The 24,677-nt window shown below is 42.5% G+C and overlaps 2 protein-coding genes across 5 annotated transcripts in view; both read right to left on the minus strand.

Moving 5' to 3' along the window:
• LOC139559759 (enhancer of polycomb homolog 1-like) overlaps positions 1–4,538 on the minus strand; it is a 46,990-nt gene extending 42,452 nt beyond the window's left edge. Inside the window, exons 1-3 of one of the 3 annotated variants that reach the window (XM_071376092.1) lie at positions 4,275–4,538; positions 2,603–2,695; positions 1,696–2,218 (exon numbers count right to left, since the gene is read on the minus strand). Coding sequence is in view for 1 of the 3 variants with exons in the window: in XM_071376089.1 (XP_071232190.1) it covers positions 231–383 (153 nt within the window). In the remaining 2 variants the exon portion in view is untranslated. Of the gene's footprint in view, positions 1–230; positions 719–1,695; positions 2,219–2,602; positions 2,696–4,274 lie in introns of those variants that run through there. The other 2 variants (XM_071376091.1, XM_071376089.1) reach the window with 2 other exon arrangements.
• Positions 4,539–8,859: 4,321 nt separating this feature from the next.
• LOC139559527 (integrin beta-1-like) overlaps positions 8,860–24,677 on the minus strand; it is a 48,185-nt gene continuing 32,367 nt past the window's right edge. For both annotated transcript variants that reach the window (XM_071375603.1, XM_071375601.1), the window contains exons 7-15: positions 24,482–24,637; positions 18,229–18,414; positions 17,409–17,549; positions 16,556–16,758; positions 16,114–16,352; positions 15,605–15,827; positions 15,210–15,445; positions 14,718–14,884; positions 8,860–12,541 (exon numbers count right to left, since the gene is read on the minus strand). In XM_071375603.1, coding sequence (XP_071231704.1) covers positions 12,476–12,541; positions 14,718–14,884; positions 15,210–15,445; positions 15,605–15,827; positions 16,114–16,352; positions 16,556–16,758; positions 17,409–17,549; positions 18,229–18,414; positions 24,482–24,637 — 1,617 coding nt within the window. In that variant the 3' untranslated portion in view covers positions 8,860–12,475. The remainder of the gene's footprint in view (positions 12,542–14,717; positions 14,885–15,209; positions 15,446–15,604; positions 15,828–16,113; positions 16,353–16,555; positions 16,759–17,408; positions 17,550–18,228; positions 18,415–24,481; positions 24,638–24,677) is intronic.

A 24,677-nucleotide genomic window follows, 5' to 3' on the forward strand; every position in this document is an offset into this window, starting at 1 on the left:
CCAGTTAAAACCAGAATATAGTATAATATATAGAAATAATAACTCGTAGTGATCTGTAAAGTGTATTAATGTATTATTAGCATGGTATCTACACCACATTTTCGTCGTCTTTTAGAAAATACAATTGGCGGCCATTTTGTGCAAACTTGCGCAGAAAAAAAGTAACACCTCTCAAAATATAAAAATAAGTTTACGTGTTTATTCTCAGATTTTCGAACTATAAAACATACCGATTCCTCTTCTTTTTCCATCCCCGTCGGCATCTGCGGCACTGCCCGGTTAATAGATGCATATTCGTGCAGGTCTGGTAAATCCTCACATCGGAAGACGGGTAGTGGCTTGGACGCGTCCAGCGCCCGTGCCCGAAACGACAATTTACTCATTTTTTATAATTCGAGATGCAACATAAATCTAACCGATCTCCAAAAAAATCACAACGGTCTCGAGTTGCGCTTTCATGGGTGACTCTGTTGTTTTTCAGGAATCTACGGTTCGACTGGTTGAAAACTATATTTAGGGCGTCGAACGGAGCCGGGAAGGCCCGGATCTTGGTCGCTCTCTTTCGGTCTATTTTTTCAGAGGCTTCGCTGTCTATCGGTGGTTGAGTACGCCATGGCCAACATGGCGGACATTAAAAACTCTTTATAACGCTCCGTTCGCACAGAGCAGCCCAACCCACCGATCATCGAACAGCCATTCCCACACGGTTCCGAGCGCGTGCGCGACGGTGGGGGTGGGGCGAAGCGCCCCCTCCACCCTCCCAGTGCCCCAAAAGTAAACAAGTAAATAAAACAATTTGGAGAACTAGTTAACTCTAAGATTCAGGTTACATTTGGGATTGCAATAACAAAGGGGCATTGACACTACAGAATATTTCAAATATTGATTGCAAACTAAATAGCCTACATTTGCCAATTCATCATCAGTGACTAAATAATTCTGAATTGTCACAGTAACAAACGTACAGTCAATAACACAATATAAAAAAATCTATATACAGTGTGTGCAAATTAGGTAAAAGAGTGTACATGGTGTATCATGCACATTCTTCTCCTGCTTTACGTGTGATTTGTACATTTAGAGGGGGTTTGCTGTATCTTGCTGATGCAGTGATAACACCTAGTTCCTATAAAACATGTATAATAAAATAAAACCCTTGAGATGAAGCATGAACAAGTTTTTTTTAAATAACTATATTATAAATGTAAAATAAGCTAATCATTCACTAAATTAGTGACTAAATTACCAGTAAGGTAAAAACTGAAAAGCTTCCAAAAGTATTTTCAAAGTTAAAAAATGTCACCCTCTTGTGATCAATCCTAGAACAATGACCCTCTCCAACAGAACTGTGTGGGTCCTCTGTGTGTCCCACAGTAATTTTAATATTTGGGAAAATGAAGAATCTCAAAACAAAAGGTTCTGGTCCTTGAATAAGTAAGCCTTTTCAAAGCCAGAGAGGCTCCTGCCCTATGGACCCATCTCCAGTTTCTTTAATGTAAGCCCAATATTGGACTAAAGGAGCCTAACCTTACTCCTTAGTCCAAGGACCTTACATGTTCTGTTTGGCTCTAGAAGCCAAAACAGCCAATACTCCCATCTAACGTGAATCATTTCTTAATAACGGTATCATTCTAGAAACATAAATCCCTCTTTCATATATCAAAACAACTTCACAAATGCAAAATACATACTTACTGTACACCGTTTTAACTAAGTTGCAGCCAACAGTATTTTTCAGTGACAACACGTTTATGGCGTCCATCTTCCGTTTACAAACTGCGTCTCCGAAGACGCAGACAGCTAATTAGCCCTAGTCCACTGTCTTCCATCTGTTTCCGTAAACAAGTGCTGTAACATGGAAATATGGCTGTGTGGGAATCTTAACCCTATAAAAAAAGGTGTGTATCGGGGCCTCCCCGAGTGGCGCAGCGGTCTAAGGCACTGCATCACAGTGATAGAGGTGTCACTACAGACATGGGTTCGAACCCGGGCTGTATCACAACCAGCCGTGATCGGGAGTCCGATAGGGCGGAACACAATTGGCTCAACGTCGTCTGGATTAGGGGAGGGTTTGGCCAGGTGGGGCTTTACTTGGCTCATCGCGCTCTAGCAACTACTTGTGGCGGGCCGGATGCCGGTGTTGTTAAGAAGCGCAGTTTGGCCGGTCATGTTTCAGGGGATGCATGACTCGACCTTCACTCCAGAGCCCATTGGGGAGCTGCAGCAATGAGACAATATCGAAGGGGGAGATTTTAAAAATATATATTATTAAACAGTGTGTATAAATGTAACCTTTTGTTTTGTGAAATGTATTTCCCTGATGTGAAAGATAAGGTCCTTATGCTTCCAAAACTGTACCGCATACGTGTTAATGTTCAGACTGAGCGTCGCCGCTCTTAACAAAACTCCCTTGTACAGAAGATGCCTTCATCCAAATGACTCATGTGTAATTTAATGGAACTGAGAGTCATGATCACAGCTTACCGCTGGAAAGTATGCTAGTCTGTCACAGGGCCTTAACCCTATAACTCCTTAATGCTGAATGGTAAGCAGAGGCATCTGGTGCTAAAGCCCATATTATAAAAACATTATCTGGGCTTACCTATAGTAATGGCAGACATCGGGTCTAGCCAGGGTCCAAGAGTTGTAGATTCCACCCAGGGTAATCCATTACAAAAGACAGCATTATTGGGATCTGAATGGGAATTTAAAAAACATAGCAGTTATCATTTCTTTGAGTGTTTGTAATTATAGGGGTCATCATGTTGGTAGGACAGGACTGGGACAGCAATTCCAATTGCAAAGAGCAATTTAAATCAAAATGTGCATCAGAGTAGGAGTGCTGATCAAGAATCAGCCCCCCCCCGTCCATGTCATCTTATTCATCATGATCTAAAAGGCTAAACTGATCCTAAAATCATCACTCCTTCTCCGACATCCTTTAATACAGGCCCAGGACAAGTATAGCGTTTAGTCTCTGACATGCAGGGGCCAGGGCTAGGAGTAGTTTGATCAAGCCACTCCACAGGTATATTATGTTAATTACCATCATTCCAAACAACTTGGCATTAGTCATCACAGATTCCTTCAGTCGAATTTCAAGTACTAAGGGTGCGTTCGTAAATTTATTCTGGCTATCTACTCCGATTTCAGACGAGTGTGCCAGAGCTCAGAATAACTAAGGAATTTACGAATGCTCAACACCTGTTAAATACGGCAGGTGACAATAAAAATAGGCAAAAACACATTCAATTGTCAGCAGCACAATTAGTCACCAACACTCTGGGTAACAAAAACCAGGAGGCTGCTGAGGGGAGGATAGCTCATAATGGCTGGAATAGAGTCAATGGAATTGTATCAAACACAAAGACATGGTTTCCATGTGGTTGATCCCACTCCATTGACTCCATTCCAGCCATGATTGTGAGCTGTCATCCCCTCAGCAACCTCCACTGATAAAAACAGCCTAACCAGCACTGCTAGGGCGAGATGTTCTCATTTGTGTCTGGAAGTAGCTAGCCAACTAGCTTGGGTGCTTGACTGCTGTTGTGAGGTCAGAACGCTCGGATCAACCCTACTCCTCAGTCTGACCTTCCAGTGTGTGCACTCTGAACGCTCTGAATTTACGAACGGACCATCTGAATTTACGAACGCATAGAGCGCATTCTGGCACTGCAGATTGAATTTACAAACACACCCTAAATCTGAATGTGTGCAGTTCCTTTTTAGATCACTGGTAGTTTTGCTGGCAGTGTTTAGCTATCAAAAATAATTAACGTAAACTAGTTAGCTATAACGTGACATTCAAATTAACGTTAGTGGTTATAAAACGTATTAGCCAATTTACAACGGTATTGCACAGTTTATACATCAGATTTTAGTATGACATTTTCTGGAAATGACCGTAACGTTAGCTGGCTCTGGCCCCTTTTCCACACAATATAAAAAACAGTTTGTTTTGCATTTCGCACTTCAGAACAACCTTTGAAAGCCAATGACAAGTTACAACACTATCGCAAGCCAAACAATAAAACAGTTTTACTTAGCTAGACAAAAGCAATGACGTCAGCTAACTAGCTAGCTAACAATGAAGCTGTCTCGCGGCTGTAACGTTAGCCAACCACCGATGTCACGTCAATCAGCAAGCCAACTTGCCATTCGATTGAATTGTAATAACTGTAACTGTCTAGCTAACCATCTTGCAAACAAACCGATTTTCACGAGACAGTTTCGATCAGTAAATTGATGAAGTCAAAGAAATCAGAAAAACAAACCATTACATTTACTCCAGGATGGGTGATAACATTTCTGATGATCATGAGATTGAATCCCCAAATGGCCAGACGGCATAAGTGAAACGTAGCAAACGGTATCGTCAAACAAATTCAATGGAGTTATGAAAATATAATTTTTTAAAACTGATTTTACTATCGTAAAGCCTCCGCCGAACTAATCCGTTGTTTAAATCAGGAAATTATAAGGGTAATTTTAAAGAAGATTAGCTAGCTATCGAAACTAGCTGGCTAACGAATAGGAGAAGATAACTGTCTTGTTGGGGGTTAACAACTTTGCAACAAAAGACGCATCCTGATTGGCCGGCGGCTAGCACCAATCACCTGTAGAGCGCGCTGTGTTGATGAGCTCAAATCCCAAAAGGAGAACGTTCCATCCGTTGTAGCTACATTGTATAGTGAACCTGAGTCCTCTATCTACCGGTATGTGATTACCTTGGGAATGGACTACCTAACAGACACATAAATAATAGACGCATAGAAAAGCAGTCTTTTTCAATTGCAGTGCTGCCTGCTGGTGCCTGACTTCATTCAGGCTCGGATAGGGAGAGGTCAATCTGTACACGATTTACCTCTTCACATAAATCAGTGAATATACCTGGGATTAACATTTTATGTGATGGAACTATTTAAAAATAAAAAAATATCAACCAGGAAGACCCATTGAGGTCAGACCTCTTTCACAATGTAGACATTTTCTTAACACTTTCAACCTAAACTAATTTAAACTATTGGGAATTCTCCCAACCTGCATTGGAGCGCAGTTCCCTCAAACCCGCTTAATAGAACGCTGTGCCTCCAACTCCTGGTAGCAATGTTCAGCACCACTGTATCCTGTGGAATGCCCTTGTTCCCCTCCCTGGCTGCAGTGGCAGTGTAGCTGCCACACAACTCAAGCATCCAGTGGTGTAAAAGGTATCCAATTGTCACACTTGAGTAAAAGTAAATATACCTTACCAGAAAATGACTCAAGTGAAAGTCACCCAGTAAAATACTACTTGATTGAAAGTCTAAAAGTATTCCGTTTTAAATATACTAACAGTTGAAGTTGGAAGTCAACATACACCTTAGGTCAGTTAGGATCACCACTTTATTTTAAGAATGTGAAATGTCAGAATAATAGTAGATAGTGATTTATTTCAGCTTTTATTTCATCACATTCCCAGTGGGTCAGAAGTTTACATACACTCAATTAGTATTTGGTAGCATTGCCTTTAAATTGTTTAACTTGGGTCAAACATTTCAGGTAGCCTTCCACAAGCTTCCCACAATAAGTTGGGTGAATTTTGGCCCATTCCTCCTGACAGAACTGGTGTAACTGAGTCAGGTTTGTAGGCCTCCTTGCTCGCACACACTTGATCAGTTCTGCCCACAAATTTTCTATAGGATTGAGGTCAGGGATTTGTGATGGCCACTCCAATACCTTGACTTTGTTGTCCTTAAGCCATTTTGCCACAACTTTGGAAGTATGCTTGGGGTCATTGTCCATTTGGAAGACCCATTTGCGACCAAGCTTCAACTTCCTGACTGATGTCTTGAGATGTTGCTTCAATATATCCACATAATTGCCCTGCCTCATGATGCCATCTATTTCGTGAAGTGTACCAGTCCCTCCTGCAGCAATGCACCCCCACAACATGATGTTGCCACCCCCGTGCTTCTTGGTTGGGATGATGTTCTTCGGCTTGCAAGCCTGCCCCTTTTTCCTCCTAACATAACGATGGTCCTTATGGCCAAACAGTTATATTTTTGTTTCATCAGACCAGAGGACATTTCTCCAAGAAGTACGATATTTGTCCCCATGTGCAGTTGCAAACCGTAGTCTTGCTTTTTTTATGGTGGTTTTGGAGCAGTGGCTTCTTCCTTGCCGAGCGGCCTTTCAGGTTATCTCGATATAGGACTCGTTTTACTGTGGACATAGATACTTATGTACCTGTTTCCTCCAGCATCTTCACAAGGTCCTTTGCTGTTCTGGGATTGATTTTCACTTTTCGCACCAAAGTACGTTCATCTCTAGGAGACAGAACACGTCTCCTTCCTGAGCGGTATGACGGCTGTGTGGTTCCATGGTGTTTATACTTGCATACTGTTGTTTGTACAGATGAACGTGGTACCGTCAAGCATTTGGAAATTACTCCCAAGGATGAACCAGACTTGTGGAGGTCTACAATTTTTTTTCTGAGGTCTTGGCAGATTTCTTTTGATTTTCCCATGATGTCAAGCAAAGAGGCACTGAGTTTGAAGGTAGGCCTTGAAATACATCCACAGGTACACCTCCAATTGACTCAAATGATGGCAATTAGCCTCTCAGAAGCTTCTAAAGCCATGACATCATTTCTGGAATTTTCCAAGCTGTTTAAAGGCACAATTTAGTGTATGTAAACTTCTGACCCACTGGAATTATGATTCAGTGAATTATAAGTGAAATAATCTGTCTGTAAACAATTGTTGGAAAACTGACTTGTGTCATGCACAAAGTAGATGTCCTCACCGACTTGCCAAAACTATAGTTTGTTAACAAGAAATTTGTGGAGTGGTTGAAAAACGAGTGTTAATGACTCCAACCTAAGTGCATGTAAACTTCTGACTTCAACTGTAAGTATCAAAAGTAAATGTAATTGCAAAAATACACTTAAGTATCAAAAGTAAAAGTATAAATAATTTCTAATTGCTCATTTTAAGCAAACCAGACTGCACAAATTATTTTATTTTTTTATTTTTGGATAGCCAAAGCATTTGTGTTTAGTGAGTCCTCCAGATCAGATTCAGTAGGGATGACCAGGGATGTTCTCTTGATAAGTGAATTAATTGGACCATTTTCCTGTCCAGCTAAGCATTGTGTTAGAGGAAATGTATGGAGTAAAAAGTACATTATTTTCTTTAGGAATGTAGTAAAGTAAAAGTAGTCAAAAATTGAAATAGTAAAGTACAGATTCCCCCCCAATATGACTTAAATAGTACTTTGCACCACTGCCAGTATCTGCAAACGTCTTCACTCAAGTCATCAGGCATTACAGCAGCAGCAAGACTGCAGGTGCAGGCATCTGAGAACAGTGGCAGCTGTATTTCTGTTGTTCAGATCATGAGACACTATCCTGAGATTTATCCTGAGTTGGAAAATGGATGAATTGGTAAGGATAAGAGAGCTGAAATGCATATTTTAAAGGTCCAGTGCACTCCAAAACTTGATTTCCTGTGTTTTGTATATATTTCCAAACTATGATGTTGGAATAATACTGTTATAATGATAATGCCCTTTTAGTGTTTGAAAATAGCTGTAAATTATACTGAACACAAATATAAACGCAACATGCAACAATTTCAAAGATTTTACTGAGTTACATTTCATATAAGGAATTCAGTCAAATGAAATAAATTCACTAGGCTTAAAATCTATAGATTTCACATGACTGGGAATACAGATATGCATTTGTTGGTCACAGATACTGTAACTTAAAAAAAGGTTTGGGGCATGGATCAGAAAACCAGTCAGTATCTGGTGTGACCATTTGCCTCATATAGCGTAACACATCTCCTTCACATAGAGTTGATCAGGCTGTTGATTGTGGCTTGTGGAATGTTGTCCCACTCCTCTTCAATGGCTGTACGAAGTTGCTGGATATTGGCGGAAACTGGAACACGCTGTCGTACACATCAATCCAGAGCATCCCAAACATGCTCAATGGGTTTAATGTCTGGTGAGTATGCATGCAATGGAAGAAGTAGAACATTTTCAGTTTCCAGGAATTGTGTACAGATCCTTGCGACATGGGGCTATGCATTATCATGCTGAAACATGAGGTGATGGCGGTGGATTAATGGCACGACAAGGGGCCTCAGGATCTCGTCACAGTATTCTGTGCATTTAAATTGCCATCGATAAAATCCAATTGTGTTTGTTGTCCATAGCTTATGCCTGCCAATACCATAACACCCCCGCCACCATGGGGCACTCTGTTCACAACATTGACATCAGCAAACCGCTTGCCCACACAACCCCATATACGCTGTCTGCCATCTACCTTCTTGTTTTAAGTGTCTTGTTTCAGTTACAGAAATTTTATTCTGAATGGGCTTCTGAATGTTACAGTTGAAACCGGGATTCCACCGTGAAGAGCACACTTCTCCAATGTACCAGTGGCCATCGACGGTGAGGATTCCCCCACTGTAGCCAGTTACGATGCCGAACAGCAGTCAGGTCAAGACCCTTGTGAGGACGACAAGCACGCAGATGAACTTCCCTGAGACGATTTCTGACCGTTTGTGCAGAAATTATTCGGATGTGCAAACCCACAGTTTCACCAGCTGTCCGGGTGGCTGGTCTCAGACGATCCCGCAGGTGAAGTAGTCGGATGTGGAGGTCCTGGGCTGGCGTGGTTACACGTGGCCTTTTATTGTTCCCAGCACAAGGTGCACCTGTGTAATGATCGTGCTGTTTAATCAGCTTCTTGATATGCCACACCTGTCAGGTGGATGGATTATCTTGGAAAAGGAGAAATGCTCACTAATAGGGATGTAAACAAATTTGTGCACAACATTTAAAAGAAATACGCTTTTTGTGAGTATGGAACATTTCAGGGATCTTTTATTTCAGCTCATGAAACATGGGACCAACACTTTACATGTAGCATTAATATTTTAATTCAGTATAGTTCATAGATCAATAAGAAAGAGTTCCAAACCTCTTCCTTTCCCCACTTTGACCACTCCCAGACTATAACAATTCTTGCTTGAGAAATTGCTCTTCGCTAAGAAGCTATTTGTTTCTTTTTGATCATTTTAATTGAAAACAATCACTTAATTGTTACCCAGAAATGATTGGATATTGAGATAAAAACAGCTGCATTGGACCTTTAACTGTAGAAAACATGTGGGAAGCATAAGATAGGCAGTGAGTAGAAAGCTGGATTCCCTGAACATTCCCTGGACATTGTAACCTTGGATACATTCCACTGGATTCTCTCTAACAGTAAGATAAAGCAAGGACACAATAATTAACACACACACATGCAGCATGTAGCAATGTTAGGGTAATTTGTATTGGAACTTTAATAAAACATTTCAGAAATAAAATATTTGCGAAATGTGAATTTGATGAAATAAAAATACCCTTTAAAAACAAAGAGCACGGCGTGTTCTTACAACTAAGTGGGATGTTTGAAATTTTACAAAGATCTGACTGACATCATTCCCATAACACTGATGTTTATAACTGAAATGTAATCACCATTATTCAATGGAAGACGAGTTTGATCAAACCATCAAATTAGAAAAGGATTAAGGTGAGAATGATTTGACAGCAAAAAAGAAAGCTGGGGCTTTAGGTCAAGTAAAAAAACATTCAGAACCCCATTCAGAATTACATTTCTTTAACTGAAACAAGACACTTAAAACGAGAAGGCAGTGAGTTGTGTCTTATTTGGCATTGCTATTAATGAGGAGTTTAATAGGGACCTGAGTCTACTTTAAAACAAAAAAAATGTAAACCTGGAGCCCATAATACCACTACTGTACTTGATGTCATGTCATATGTCATATGTGGCTCGACGACTCATTGCGAGCTCACAGAACAGGGCTCCGGGCAGCCGAGCGGAAATGGAGGAAAACTCGCCTCCCTGCGGACCTGGCATCCTTTCACTCCCTCCTCTCTACATTCTCCTCTTCTGTCTCTGCTGCTAAAGCCAATTTCTACCACTCTAAATTCCAAGCATCTGCCTCTAACCCTAGGAAGCTCTTTGCCACCTTCTCCTCCCTCCTGAATCCTCCTCCCCCTCCTCCCCCCTCCTCCCTCTCTGCTGATGACTTCGTCAACCATTTTGAAAAGAAGGTCGACGACATCCGATCCTCGTTTGCTAAGTCAAACGACACCGCTGGTTCTGCTCACACTGCCCTACCCTGTGCTTTGACCTCTTTCTCCCCTCTCTCTCCAGATGAAATCTCGCGTCTTGTGACGGCCGGCCGCCCAACAACCTGCCCGCTTGACCCTATCCCCTCCTCTCTTCTCCAGACCATTTCCGGAGACCTTCTCCCTTACCTCACCTCGCTCATCAACTCATCCTTGACCGCTGGCTACGTCCCTTCCGTCTTCAAGAGAGCGAGAGTTGCACCCCTTCTGAAAAAACCTACACTTGATCCCTCCGATGTCAACAACTACAGACCAGTATCCCTTCTTTCTTTTCTCTCCAAAACTCTTGAACGTGCCGTCCTTGGCCAGCTCTCCTGCTATCTCTCTCAGAATGATCTTCTTGATCCAAATCAGTCAGGTTTCAAGACTAGTCATTCAACTGAGACTGCTCTTCTCTGTGTCACGGAGGCGCTCCGCACTGCTAAAGCTAACTCTCTCTCCTCTGCTCTCATCCTTCTAGACCTATCGGCTGCCTTTGATACTGTGAACCATCAGATCCTCCTCTCCACCCTCTCCGAGCTGGGCATCTCCGGCGCGGCCCACGCTTGGATTGCGTCCTACCTGACAGGTCGCTCCTACCAGGTGGCGTGGCGAGAATCTGTCTCCGCACCACGTGCTCTCACCACTGGTGTCCCCCAGGGCTCTGTTCTAGGCCCTCTCCTATTCTCGCTATACACCAAGTCACTTGGCTCTGTCATATCCTCACATGGTCTCTCCTATCATTGCTATGCAGACGACACACAATTCATCTTCTCCTTTCCCCCCTCTGATAACCAGGTGGTGAATCGCATCTCTGCATGTCTGGCAGACATATCAGTGTGGATGACGGATCACCACCTCAAGCTGAACCTCGGCAAGACGGAGCTGCTCTTCCTCCCGGGGAAGGACTGCCCGTTCCATGATCTCGCCATCACGGTTGACAACTCCATTGTGTCCTCCTCCCAGAGTGCTAAGAACCTTGGCGTGATCCTGGACAACACCCTGTCGTTCTCAACTAACATCAAGGCGGTGACCCGTTCCTGTAGGTTCATGCTCTACAACATTCGCAGAGTACGACCCTGCCTCACGCAGGAAGCGGCGCAGGTCCTAATCCAGGCACTTGTCATCTCCCGTCTGGATTACTGCAACTCGCTGTTGGCTGGGCTCCCTGCCTGTGCCATTAAACCCCTACAACTCATCCAGAACGCCGCAGCCCGTCTGGTGTTCAACTTTCCCAAGTTCTCTCACGTCACCCCGCTCCTCCGCTCTCTCCACTGGCTTCCAGTTGAAGCTCGCATCCGCTACAAGACCATGGTGCTTGCCTACGGAGCTGTGAGGGGAACGGCACCTCCGTACCTTCAGGCTCTGATCAGGCCCTACACCCAAACAAGGGCACTGCGTTCATCCACCTCTGGCCTGCTCGCCTCCCTACCTCTGAGGAAGTACAGTTCCCGCTCAGCCCAGTCAAAACTGTTCGCTGCTCTGGCACCCCAATGGTGGAACAAACTCCCTCACGACGCCAGGTCAGCGGAGTCAATCACCACCTTCCGGAGACACCTGAAACCCCACCTCTAAGGAATACCTAGGATAGGATAAAGTAATCCTTCTAACCCCCCCCCCTTAAAAGAGTTAGATGCACTATTGTAAAGTGGTTGTTCCACTGGATATCATAAGGTGAATGCACCAATTTGTAAGTCGCTCTGGATAAGAGCGTCTGCTAAATGACTTAAATGTAAATGTAAATGTAAAATGTCATTTCATTTATAAAGATTCACAAATATCGTGACAAACCCCAAAAATTATTCAACTGATTGTTCAGGTTGAAGAAAGTCATTGAAAAGAAACATACCTTTGCTTCCAGACCTTTTCTGTCACTAAAATATGGCTTAGACAGAATCCATTGCCTACAAACTGTACACATTACAATTTATTGCTGTCCCAATGGCCAGCTATCGCTACATATCTTGTCCTATATCGACATCCAATTTCACCCTCAAAACAGAAAGAATGGCTCCACGGTTCTTTGAAAGGCACAACCACACCTTCAATGACCCTACCATTCCAGTGGCAAAAATTCAGTTTTAAAGGACTCTCTCAAGTTCCCCAAACAAGGTAAAACCCAAGTTTATACATACTGTACAATTCAAACAATGCATAGAAAAAGCAGTTAGTAAAACATACTGAAATAGTGGCAAAATGCACTGCTATCATTTGGCAACTAAAAAACCAAAGTGAACATAAAACACCCCTCCTTCCATATTCTTTTGCATACAGTGTTGTAATGACAGAGGAAGCTCCATCATTTGCCCTCGTATTTTGGATTGAAAACAGTTGTTACGGCACTCTTGTAGATGGGATTCACTCCCTGCAAAAGACAAGTAAAGAGAGAGAGTGAGGTAAAGGGTCACCATGAATACTATGTCTTTGTCCCAAATGTCCCTATATAGTGCTATACCTTTGACCAGAGCCCATAGGGGAATGAATAGGGTGCCATTTGGAATGTAGCCCAAAAAGAGAATAATTAGGTTGGAGCCACTTCACAAATCACAGTTTGGTTAAAATTAAATCAGATCCAGAGCAGCCGCTCCAGAGCAGTCACATGTCCAATAATATTGCATGTTAATGGCACACACAACATGCAGTGAAATACATGTTAAACCTTAACCCATTTAATAGATGTGGTCGTCCCAATGCGATAGACCACCATTGCTTTTTTTCTTTTTTTTTCTTTCTGTTTTATTCAAAGTAAATTTCTTAGACAAATGTGTTGTTCAATTTGCCTCAGTACCATAAACCTTAAACTCACTGCTGAAATGAGAAAATAGTTCTCTTACAGCTTTTGTTTTGAAGAAGAGAATGAACATATGAGCTGAAAACGGGTATGGAAAAGATGCAACACTCAAGCACAAAACACTCCAAAGGGAAAGTAAAGTACATGCAGGAAGAAGGGAAAAGAAAGATGGGCAATAGAAACGGAGCCTTATAGGACCACGCCTTTACGCCCATAGCCTGGGTTCTGGAACTTAGTAATAGGGCCCTTGTATATAGGATTCTCTTGCTGTGGTCGATAATGAGACAAACATGGGTTCGAGAAAAGAAAGACAAGGACGAGCATTGTCACGACTTCCGCCGAAGTCGGCCCTTCTCCTTGTTCGGGTGGTGTTCGGCGGTCGACGTCACCACCGATCCATTTTTCAGTTTCGTTTTGTTTTGTCTGTATTACACACACCTGGTTTCAATTCCCCTATCATGTTCCCTATTTAACCCTCTGGCATTCATTTCTGTTCTGTCCGTGATTGTTTGTTTCATTAGTGGTTGTTGTTAGTGCTTGTGTGTTTGTTATATTCTCTTTGAGGAATTTTTGCTTATATTTTGAGTAAACGCTGTTGTTTTGCTCAACACCTGTGTCCTGTGCTTGACTCCGCTACATTTCTGCACACAACCCTGACAAGCATGAAAAGAAGGTGAAGCAGTGAAGGGTTTGAAACAAAGCAGAAAGGCTTAGCCACCATTACCAGGAACTGGTATAAAGTAGAAGCCGCACAATTTGAAGAATGGCTAAGTATAATCCAATAAATGTTTAATATGGAAACTTGACATATGCCTTAAGACTCCAAAAACCTGTATTTGAAAGTAACTGGGAGAAATGGATATCATTCACAAATCAGGAAGACTTGATTAACTAATATCTTGTTAACAATACAACATCACAACTCTGTTTCGTTCTTTATATTATTCTGTACCTATTGGATGGCAAATTCTGTTTGTTTTAATTTATTCTTTAGTAAAAACAAATGTTTCTGTGTTTTTCTACTGTTTTTGCTAAACTGTCTTGGATAAAATCCAAGTATAAGTATTTAGCCTACTAAATAGTGTATATACAGAATACAAACATATCCAACCAAAATGGTTTCGCAAAGGCCATGCTCTTGAGACTGAGTTTCTGTCCCAAATAGCACCCTATTCCCATTATAGTGCACTTCCACAACTTTTGACCAGGTCCCACAGGGCTCTGTTCAAAAGTAGTGCACTCTATAGGGAATAGTGTGCCATTTGGGTCTAGACCAGAGGCTATAGTCTATCTCAGCACACAAGTGCTCTGTCATTCTACTATGAACATGGAATACTGTTGCTATGACTTCAGAGCACACTGAGCAGCTCCATTGAACTTATTTTGGTAACATCAGCTTTATTGCCTATTATGGGCATGTAGTGCTGATGAGTGAACAGATGGTGGCAGCACTGCTACCCTAGCCTAGCCAGGGAAAGGCCCATAGAGCAAAGGTGAATAAAGTCTGTCTCAGCCTGAGCAGTGGCCTCTGTGCTGCAGTTGTTGGCACAGAACAGAAAGGAAGGGGGAGATTGAGCCAAAGAGATAACCAAGGCACACATATAACAGTTCGTGTTCACACAGAATCCCCTCTGGACTTCAAAGGCACTGATATCTGCAATGTAAACAATAAAAAGCATCCACTGCAATTATTTTCTGAAAGCAAGTTTGTTGCTGTGATCCGACAGTATGCTGGTGTGATCCGCCTTACCGTGTCCCACTTCGCGTTCATTTTCTCCTTCTCGAACTTGGCAAACTCCCTGCGGTCATGGATGATCATGAGCAGCTTCCAGATGAGAAGGAGGGCCAGGCCGATCAGCACGATGCCCGCCACCACGCCAGCCACGATGGGGATGATGTCAGGACCCGCTGGGCACTCTGGAGCACAGAAGGGCACACACACACACACGTGTAGAGTCAATGGCAACATTCTGCATTTACAGTTAATCACATACAATGGACATGGGCCTACACTGTGTGTGGTCCCTAATGGCATATTATTCCCTTTGTAGTGCACAACTTCCTTTGTAGTACACTACTTTTGACCAGAGACCACAGGGCCCTAGTCAAAAGGTGTGATTAGTGACACAGCCTGTAAAATGCTTTACAGACATCGAGCCATTAGGGCAGGCTATTCTTAAAATGGATAATCAAAGATTTGTATTTCTTTCAGAGAGTTGAGCAGCAACATCTGTCCACTCACCCAGAGTGTCGACCACGTAGACCTCCCTCTCTGTGTGGTTCCTGACGGCGTAGGTGTAGTAGAACCAGCAGTCGTTGGCGTCCCTCTCCTTACAGTGGGATAGGGGGTAGGACTGGTCGGCTGGCTGGGGCAGCTGATCCCGGTCCTTCACTCTGATCAGGTTGAAGTAGCTGCAGTCCCTCTCACACGTGTCCTTCTTCTCTCCTGTCTCAAAGGCCCGGCACTGAACACAGTCCCTGTAGAGGACAATCATCATTCAAACAAACGTTATTGTCCCAGAGCTAAATTTGGTCTGTAACCAGGGGCAACATGATAAAAGTCCATACAAAAGACCTAAAAACAGATCACACAAACAAACTAAAAGACTGCTTAGACACCCTGTGTTTCAGGCTCACTTGTGCTCAGCGCAGACTCCGGGGCAAGTGGGGCAGATCTCACAGGTGGGACCCTGGAACTTGGGGTTGGTGCACTTGCAGACGCCACACTCGCAGGTGCCCCGGCCATTACATATCTGCTTGTTGGCTGCTAGGCAGGTGGAGGTGTCCAGGGAACAGTCGCAGGCGCTGCCCGTGTAGTTGGCATCACAGATACACACCCTGCATTCACAACGTCCATGTCCTAGTAGAGGGGAGGGGGGGAGAAAATAAGAGGTTCAATCAATGCTAGGCCTACACAACTCAACCCATTTTGAAGAATCACCCAATCTAAAACATTTTCTTTCAGACCATGTCTGAGGAAAGGGGTGGAGAAAATGGAGGTTCGTTCAGTTGTTTATTCTATTAATTAGCCTACTCATAATGGCTGTGGTACTGTTACAGTACGCAGCAGTGTCCAATGAACTCAATGTGTCAACAAAAACTTGTATAAAAGTAGTCAAACCAAGGGGGCAAGCCACGGGTCCTACCTCCGCAGAGTTTGTTGTTGGAGCGGTCACAGTTGAAGTTGTCACACTCGCAGAACTTCCCACTGTAACGTTCTTCTGGGTTCTCTCTCTTTTTACACTCACAGGTTCCACACACACAGTCTCCGTTGTTGCTGCAGATGTCTGTACCGTTGTCCTTCCGACAGTTAGCGTCCAGGTCGTCCGTCCTCACCTCGTCTGTACTGCACTCACACAGTCTGCCAATACGGCCCTCGTTGCACCTGAGAGAAAGCAAGAGACTTAGTATGCGTCCCAAATGGCACCTGTATCGACACCCTAGGCCTGCAGGGCTCAGGTCAAAAGTAGTGCACTATATAGGGAATAGGGTGCCATTTGGGATGCACACATGCACTCAGTGTATAGTTTCAGAACAACATTTCACACCCCAAAAAGTAGAACTAAAACAACTGTTTTTATATCGTACCTGCAGGCTCCACACTCAAAGGTCCCGTTGCCATTGTGGCACATCTCGCTGAGAGGTTTTCCATCTTTGGAACATTCACATTCGCAGATGAAGTTGAGGACGATCTCCACATTCTCAGTAAAACCCAGGGGCTTGATTGTAATGGTCTCGGACTTGCCTTGAGGCGGACACTTCTCGGACTTGATGGCAATCTCAAAGGACACCTAGATGATAGGATGAAGGTATTAGGGCGATTCAGTCGAAAAGTCAACCTGTGCATGCACAAAATGTTAGTCATTTCCAAACTAAACGTCCATAATGCTGTATTGGGGCAAAAATGGTTTTGTTAGTCTAAATGCTATGTAAAATGGTTTTGTTACAGTCTAAATGCTATGTAAAATGGTTTTGTTACAGTCTAAATGCTATGTAAAATGGTTGAGTTGTATAGTGCTATTCAACTGGTAATTTTCCATGACTGTTAAGTTTTCGTCTTCTCACAGGAGTGATTTGCTGCTGGCTCTTTATCTCTACGGGCTCCAGAGGCCTTGCTCAATGTTAAAATCTTCATGCAGCTGAATAGGCTCTTATTATAATGACCTCTGCCTGATCCTTGGAACGAGTTTTCCTCAACAGCTGGAATCACCCGTTAGTAAACTCCTGGACACTGGCATTGAGAAAGGCCTCTTGAGCGGAATAGTTGACAATAAACAGTCTCAACGATATTCCCTCTTCTTGTTTTTCATTAGTAAACTCCTAAAATGTCTTGGATGGTTTATACCTTTTCCAGATGTAATACATTGACACATTTTTATTCTCAATCCATATTTCAATAGAGACCAGACGACTAAGGAAGGCTGTGCTAGCTCACACTTACCTCATCTCCAATGGAGATGTTAGAGCATTTTCTTCCATTCTCTCCTGTTCCTACCCAACCGTTCTTGCAGATGGACTTGTATGTTATGGATACACCTTCAGGCAGCTTGCCGTTTTCCAGAATGACTTCAGATGACAGAGACTATCACACGACATACAGAGAATATCTTTAAGATGACAGAGACTATCACACGACATACAGAGAATATCTTCAGATGACAGATGACAGAGACTATCACACAACATACAGAGAATATCTTTAAGATGACAGAGACTATCACACGACATACAGAGAATATCTTCAGATGACAGAGACTATCAAACCACCAGTGCTTGACCTGGGCAGGAGCTCACCGGAGCGGAGTACAAGCACCTCTAATGTTCTACTGCTTGAGTTCCTGTTCCTCTTCTAGAATATTAGATCAAAAGTATTGTGGAGCTCCTGCACCTAAATATAAACAGTACCGGCATCCAAAATGACTACCGGCACTTATTTCAGTACAAGTCAAGCACTGCAAACAACACACAGAGAAGTTCTTCAGATGACAGAGACTATCAAACATCCTACAGAGAATTTCAACAAAATATGTCAATAGAAGAACAGTAGTGCTCTATATAGGGAATAGGGTCCAGTGCACTATATAGGGAATAGGGTAAAGTGCACTATATAGGGAATAGGGTCCAGTGCACTATATAGGGAATAGGGTCCAGTGCACTATATAGGGAATAGGGTCCCATCCCAGGTATTTATTTCCTGCACAGTAATTATTAGCTTTACATCAAACAGCCATTCCAAGTCAAAGTTATGGAGTTAAACTCACGTTGTAAGAATCGATAATGAGCTTGATGACGTTGCTGGAGTTGGAGGACAGAGTTCCTACTGCAGACTTGGGGATGAGGTTCTTCAGTTCTCTGTAAACAGGCTGGAATTCCTCAGTAACAGCAAAAATGGTCTGAATGTTGTTGTCGCTCAGTTTCTGGACCAAATGGGCAATGGATGGATAGTCCTGTCAATTGAAAAGAAATGCAAGATGAAAATGTCAAAAACAAAGATCCAATGATCCATACCACTGAGACATGTGCCAGTCATACAGCATGTTATACCATATACTAGGGGTAGGCAACTAGATTCAGCCGATTTTTGTCAGAGTGGATGGTAGGGGGGCCGGAACATAATTGTAATAATTTGTACACTGCAAATTGACCACAACTAAGCCCAAAAGTATAATGTATTTGAGAAAAACAATCATTTCATACTTCGATAACATTGAGACACGATCATGTCTCTTTTTTTATTTGCGGGAATACTTGGGAACAGATTTCCTAAATATATATATTTGCCGAATTCCTTGTGATTTCAGTCTTTTTTGACCATAAACAAACCAAAAATGTTTTACAAAAAATATTGGGGGGCCACCCAAGAAAAACACTTGCGGGGCGGTTTTGACCCTCGGGCCGCCCGTTGCCGACCCTTGCCATATATGATACGTTAACTTTATTAGGGCTGTCCCTGACAAAAAAATGATTCGGATGGGATAATTTTTTTTACAAACTGCCCCTTGTAATTCTTTTTTTTCCTTCTATAAATGGACAGTTATGATGGAAGCCTGGAGGTTTTTATTCTAGATACAGTACATGATACATGAATATACAGTATTTCAACATGTCCAGGTGATCAAATCAAATCACATTTTGTTTGTCACATACACAGATGTTAATGCGAGTGTAGCGAAATGCTTGTGCTTCTAGTTCCGACCATGCAGTAATATCGAACAAGTAATCTAACCTAACAATTTCACAACAACTACCTTATACACACAAGTGTAAAGGAATGAATAACAATATGTACATAAAAATATATGAATGAGTGATGGCCGAACGGCATAGGCAAGATGCAGTAGGTGGTATAGAGTACAGTATATACATATGAGATGAGTAATGTAGGGTATGAAAACATTATATAAAGTAGCATTGTTTAAAGTGGCTAGTGATACATGTATTACATCCATTTTTCCATTATTAAAGTGGCTAGAGTTGAGTCAGTATGTTGGCAGCAGCCACTCAATGTTAGTGATGGCTGTTTAACAGTCTGATGGCCTTGAGATAGAAGCTGTTTTTCAGTCTCTCGGTCCCCACTTTGATGCACCTGTACTGACCTCGCCTTCTGGATGATAGCGGGGTGAACAGGCAGTGGTTCGGGTGGTTGTTGTCCTTGATGATCTTTTTGGCCTTCCTGTGACATCGGGTGGTGTTGGTGTCCTGGAGGGCAAGTAGTTTGCCCCCGGTGATGTGTTGTGCAGACCTCACTACCCTCTGGAGAGTCTTACGGTTATGGGCGGAGCAGTTGCCGTACCAGGCGGTGATATAGACCGACAGGATGCTCTCGATTGTGCATCTGTAAATGTTTGTGAGTGTTTTTGGTGACAAGCCAAATTTTTTCAGCCTCCTGAGGTTGAAGAGGTGCTGCTGCGCCTTCTTCACCACGCTGTCTGTGTGGGTGGACCATTTCAGTTTGTCCGTGATGTGTACGCCGAGGAACTTAAAACTTTCCACCCTCTCCACTACTGTCCCGTCAATGTGGATAGGGGGCTGCTCCCTCTGCTGTTTCCTGAAGTCCACGATCATCTCCTTTGTTTTGTTGACATTGAGTGTGAGGTTATTGTCCTGACACCACACTCCGAGGGCCCTCACCTCCTCCCTGTAGGCCGTCTCGTCGTTGTTGGTAATCAAGTCTACCACTGTAGTGTCGTCTGCAAACTTAATGATTGAGTTGGAGGCGTGCATGGCCACGCAGTCGTGGGTGAACAGGGAGTACAGGAGAGGGCTGAGAACGCACCCTTGTGGGGCCCCAGTGTTGAGGATCAGCGGGGTGGAGATGTTGTTACCTACGCTCACCACCTGGGGGCGCCCCGTCAGGAAGTCCAGGACCCAGTTGCACAGGGCGGGGTCGAGACCCTGGGTCTCGAGCTTAATGACGAGTTTGGAGGGTACTATGGTGTTAAATGCTGAGCTGTAATCGATGAACAGCATTCCTACATAGGTATTCCTCTTGTCCAGGTGGGTTAGGGCAGTGTGCAGTGTGATTGCGATTGCGGACCTATTGGGGCGGTAAGCAAATTGGAGTGGGTCTAGGGTGTCAGGTAGGGTGGAGGTGATATGGTCCTTGACTAGTCTCTCAAAGCACTTCATGATGACAGAAGTGAGTGCTACAGGGCGGTAGTCACAATTTCCAGTTACCTAAGCTTTCTTGATAGGGCCACACTGATAACTCCAGCTTGGTTCCAAAGTTTCTAAACCATACCAAACCATCTTTGGTATAGTGTCGCCATAATATTTGAATTGAGGAAGTCTGATCATAATCATTAGGATATTTTATAGATCCGCAGTACGTCCTAAATGCCCCCCAGCCTTCAGTGCAATTGCACTTGAGATGTGTTTTAAGGCAATGGATGAGAAAGTTAATTTATCATTTCCAAACGATTAGGTCAGTTGTATGCTGCTATGCGATCTATTAACAGCAAGGGTTGCATTAAATAGGCTCAATATTTTTTACTGATGCATGTGGCAATATTCAATTCATACGCACAAAACATATAAACAAAAGCATTCACTGTGAACGTTGATAGGCTACATGTAGGCCACAAGCGACAGCTGTCAAACTCCGACATTTCTCTCAAAACACAGCCATTAAAAAATTCCTGGCATTGTAGATTCGGACGGGACTAAAATTACAGAGGTTGTGTTTTGTGCTCGTGCACATAATTACAGTTGAAGTCGGAAGTTTACATGCACTTAGGTCGGAGTCATTAACACTCGTTTTTCAACCACTCCACAAATTTCTTGTTAACAAACTATAGTTTTGGCAAGTCGGTGAGGACATCTACTTTGTGCATGACACAAGTCAGTTTTCCAATAATTGTTTACAGACAGATTATTTCACTATATCACAATTCCAGTGGGTCAGAAATTTACATGCACTAAGTTGACTGTGCCTTTAAACAGCTTGGAAAATTCCAGAAAATTATGTCATGCTTTAGAAGTTTCTGAGAGGCTAAATTACATCATTTGAGTCAATTGGAGGTGTACCTGTGGATGTATTTCAAGGCCTACCTTCAAACTCAGTGCCTCTTTGCTTGACATCATGGGAAAATCCAAAGAAATCTGCCAAGACCTCAGAAAAAGAATTGTAGACCTCCACAAGTCTGGTTCATCCTTGGGAGTAATTTCCAAATGCCTGAAGGTACCACATTCATCTGTACAAACAATAGTACGCAAGTATAAACACCATGGGACCACGCAGCCGTCATACCGCTCAGGAAGGATCTCTAGAGATTAACGTACTTTGGTGCGAAAAGTGCAAATCAATCCCAGAACAACAGCAAAGGACCTTGTGAAGATGCTGGAGGAAACATGTACAAAAGCATCTATATTCACAGTAAAACGAGTCCTATATCGACATAACCTGAAAGGCCGCTCAGCAAGGAAGAAGCCACTGCTCAAAAACCGCCATAAAAAAAGCCAGACTACGGCTTGCAACTGCACACGAGAACAAAGATCGTACATTGGAGAAATGTAGTCTGGTCTGATGAAACAAAAGTAGAACTGTTTGGCCATAATGACCATCGTTATGTTAGGAGGAAAAAGGGGGAGGCTTTCAAGCCGAAGAACACCATCCCAACCGTGTAGCACGGGGATGGCAGCATCATGTTGTGGGGGGGTGCTTTGTTGCAGGAGGGTCTGGTGCACTTCACAAAATAGATGGAATCATGAGGTAGGGAAATTATGTGGATATATTGAAACAACATCTCAAGACATCAGTCAGGAAGTTGAAGCTTGGTCGCAAATGGGTCTTCCAAATGGACAATGACCCCAAGCATTCTTCCAAAGTTGTGGCAAAATGGCTTAAGGACAACAAAGTCAATGTATTTGAGTGGCCATCACAAATCCCTGACCTCAATCCTATAGAAAATTTGTGGGCAGAACTGAAAAAGTGTGTGTGAGCAAGTAATTCTACAAACCTGACTCAGTTACACCAGCTCTGTCAGGAGGAATGGGCCAAAATTCACCCAACTTATTGTGGGAAGCTTGTGGAAGGCTACCTGAAACGTTTGACCCAAGTTAAACAATTTAAAGGCAATGCTACCAAATACTAATTGAGTGTATGTAAACTTCTCACCCACTGGGAATGTGATGAAAGAAATAAAAGCTAAAATAAATCATTCTCTTTACTATTATTCTGACATTGCACATTCTTAAAATAAAGTGGCGATCCTAACTGACTTAAAACAGGGAATTTTTACTAGGATTAAATGTCAGGAATTGTGAAAAACTGAGTTTAAATGTATTTGGCTAAGGTGTATGTAAACTTCCGACTTCAACTGTACATTACCCGACCTCCCCCAGTAAAACTAATCCAGTCTGAATAGGGCACAATAGGGTCTGACCTATAGCATATCATAATCACATCAATAAATTGGTTGGATGCAGAGGACGTGGCAAATATTCTAGAAACGGGGGAATGTTTACTTGTTGCTCAGGAGGTAAAGGGAAAGTGTCGAATAAATTGTACTAGTTCTGGAAAAAACTGGAGATCAAGAATAAGAAGGTAAAGAGCAAGCGCTGCGTGCACATTATGTGTACCAAACAGGTGCTGTATAGATTACAATATAATAAATGTAAACACTAAATAAATTACAAGCGTAACAGAGAGTCTGTTGTAAAGTTTTTTGTTTGTTAAGCCTTTATTACAGCAAAGATGAAAAACAGTCGCATTCATTCGTGAATGCAATTTCCGAAATGGAACGGTTTATTTATTGTTTAAGCTAATTATTCAAGGCTGGCTTTATTTTATTTTAAAACAAAATGCTTGATTGCATTTCAAATCATGAATGACTCGTATGCTGTGCGATGACATTAACAAATTAATTATTGATTGATACAGTAGACTATATAAGTATTGAAATATAGGCCTAAGTAAGTTACGGTATTAAGACTTAACAGGATGTGCTCTTAGGCCTACAGCTCAATGGTGGTTATACAAGGCTGCTATACTAAGCCTACTAATGATCATGGCATTACTTAGGATCATAATAATAAGAAGAAAGAGATCAAGAAAAAGGAGCGTTATTATTATAAATATAATTTTTCTGACAATTTGGAACAGTGTAAACAACACTAAATAAATGATAAATAATACCAGTGAGGCTGTTCTAATGAAATAAAGTGTAAAGCCTTTATTACAGCAAAGCAAAGATTAAAAACAGCCAAATGATTTACTTGACATGTCATTGTGTGAGGCTTGGTACTCACGGAATCAGTAGGCTATTAATAACTCACTCAAACAGGCAACAGAAGCAGGGTCTGTCTTATTTCTGTAGAAATATTGCCAGGCACAATTAACAGTTTGGCTATTGATTATATACCTAATTAGGTTGGTGTTTCCTCTCTCCTCACTGTTCAATAAGGAAAGGGCTGATTTCTCATCTCCTCATTCTGCTGCTGCCTCCACTGCATTGTTCTCAACACCAATATGCTGGTTAACTTTGCTATTATGCACATAGCAAGTTGGTCTTGGAAAAGGCGCCAATTCAACAGCGCACTGATGTGGTTCTGAACCACGGACAGCGACCACTATCCAACGTGGGAGAAAGCTTATTTTTTATAAAATAATATTATATTATTAGTGTTGCACCATTGTTCTTATGTAATATAACCATATACAATTTCAGTAGCACATGTTTTAGAGTGATGGATTGTGCCAACCCCACAGCCTCCACAATGGATCAGTTCACTCAGACAGGCGCGAATCCGACATGTGTCTTGTACACCATGATATTATTATTATTATATTTTTTGCTACTGCTCAACTAAAGAAATATCGGTCAACCAACAGCCCATTGACCCAATAATCGACCGGTCAACTAAATGGGGTCATCCCTAAACTTTATTGTCCGTGTACATGGAAAGTCATTTTGTGAGGTCAACATGCAAAATACACAAAATCAATACACTACAATTTAAAAAAATGCAATACAAAATGTCTGGAAAGTATAGAGTAGGTAGAGAAACACATACGTAGTAATGGCTCATGGTGTACATGTTGTTCTCCAGATGACACTTCCCATCGTTGGGCAGAACGATGCCGCCCAGCTTGCCGTCTCCAGCAAAGTGGAAGCCAGCGTCAGTGGAGAACACCAGCAGACGTGTGACGTTCCTCCAGCCAATGGCATCCTGCAGGGGGAGGGGTAAAAACACATCCAATTAGAGCCCC

Source organism: Salvelinus alpinus, chromosome 30 (genome assembly GCF_045679555.1).
Source record: "Salvelinus alpinus chromosome 30, SLU_Salpinus.1, whole genome shotgun sequence".
Lineage (NCBI taxonomy): Eukaryota > Metazoa > Chordata > Actinopteri > Salmoniformes > Salmonidae > Salvelinus > Salvelinus alpinus.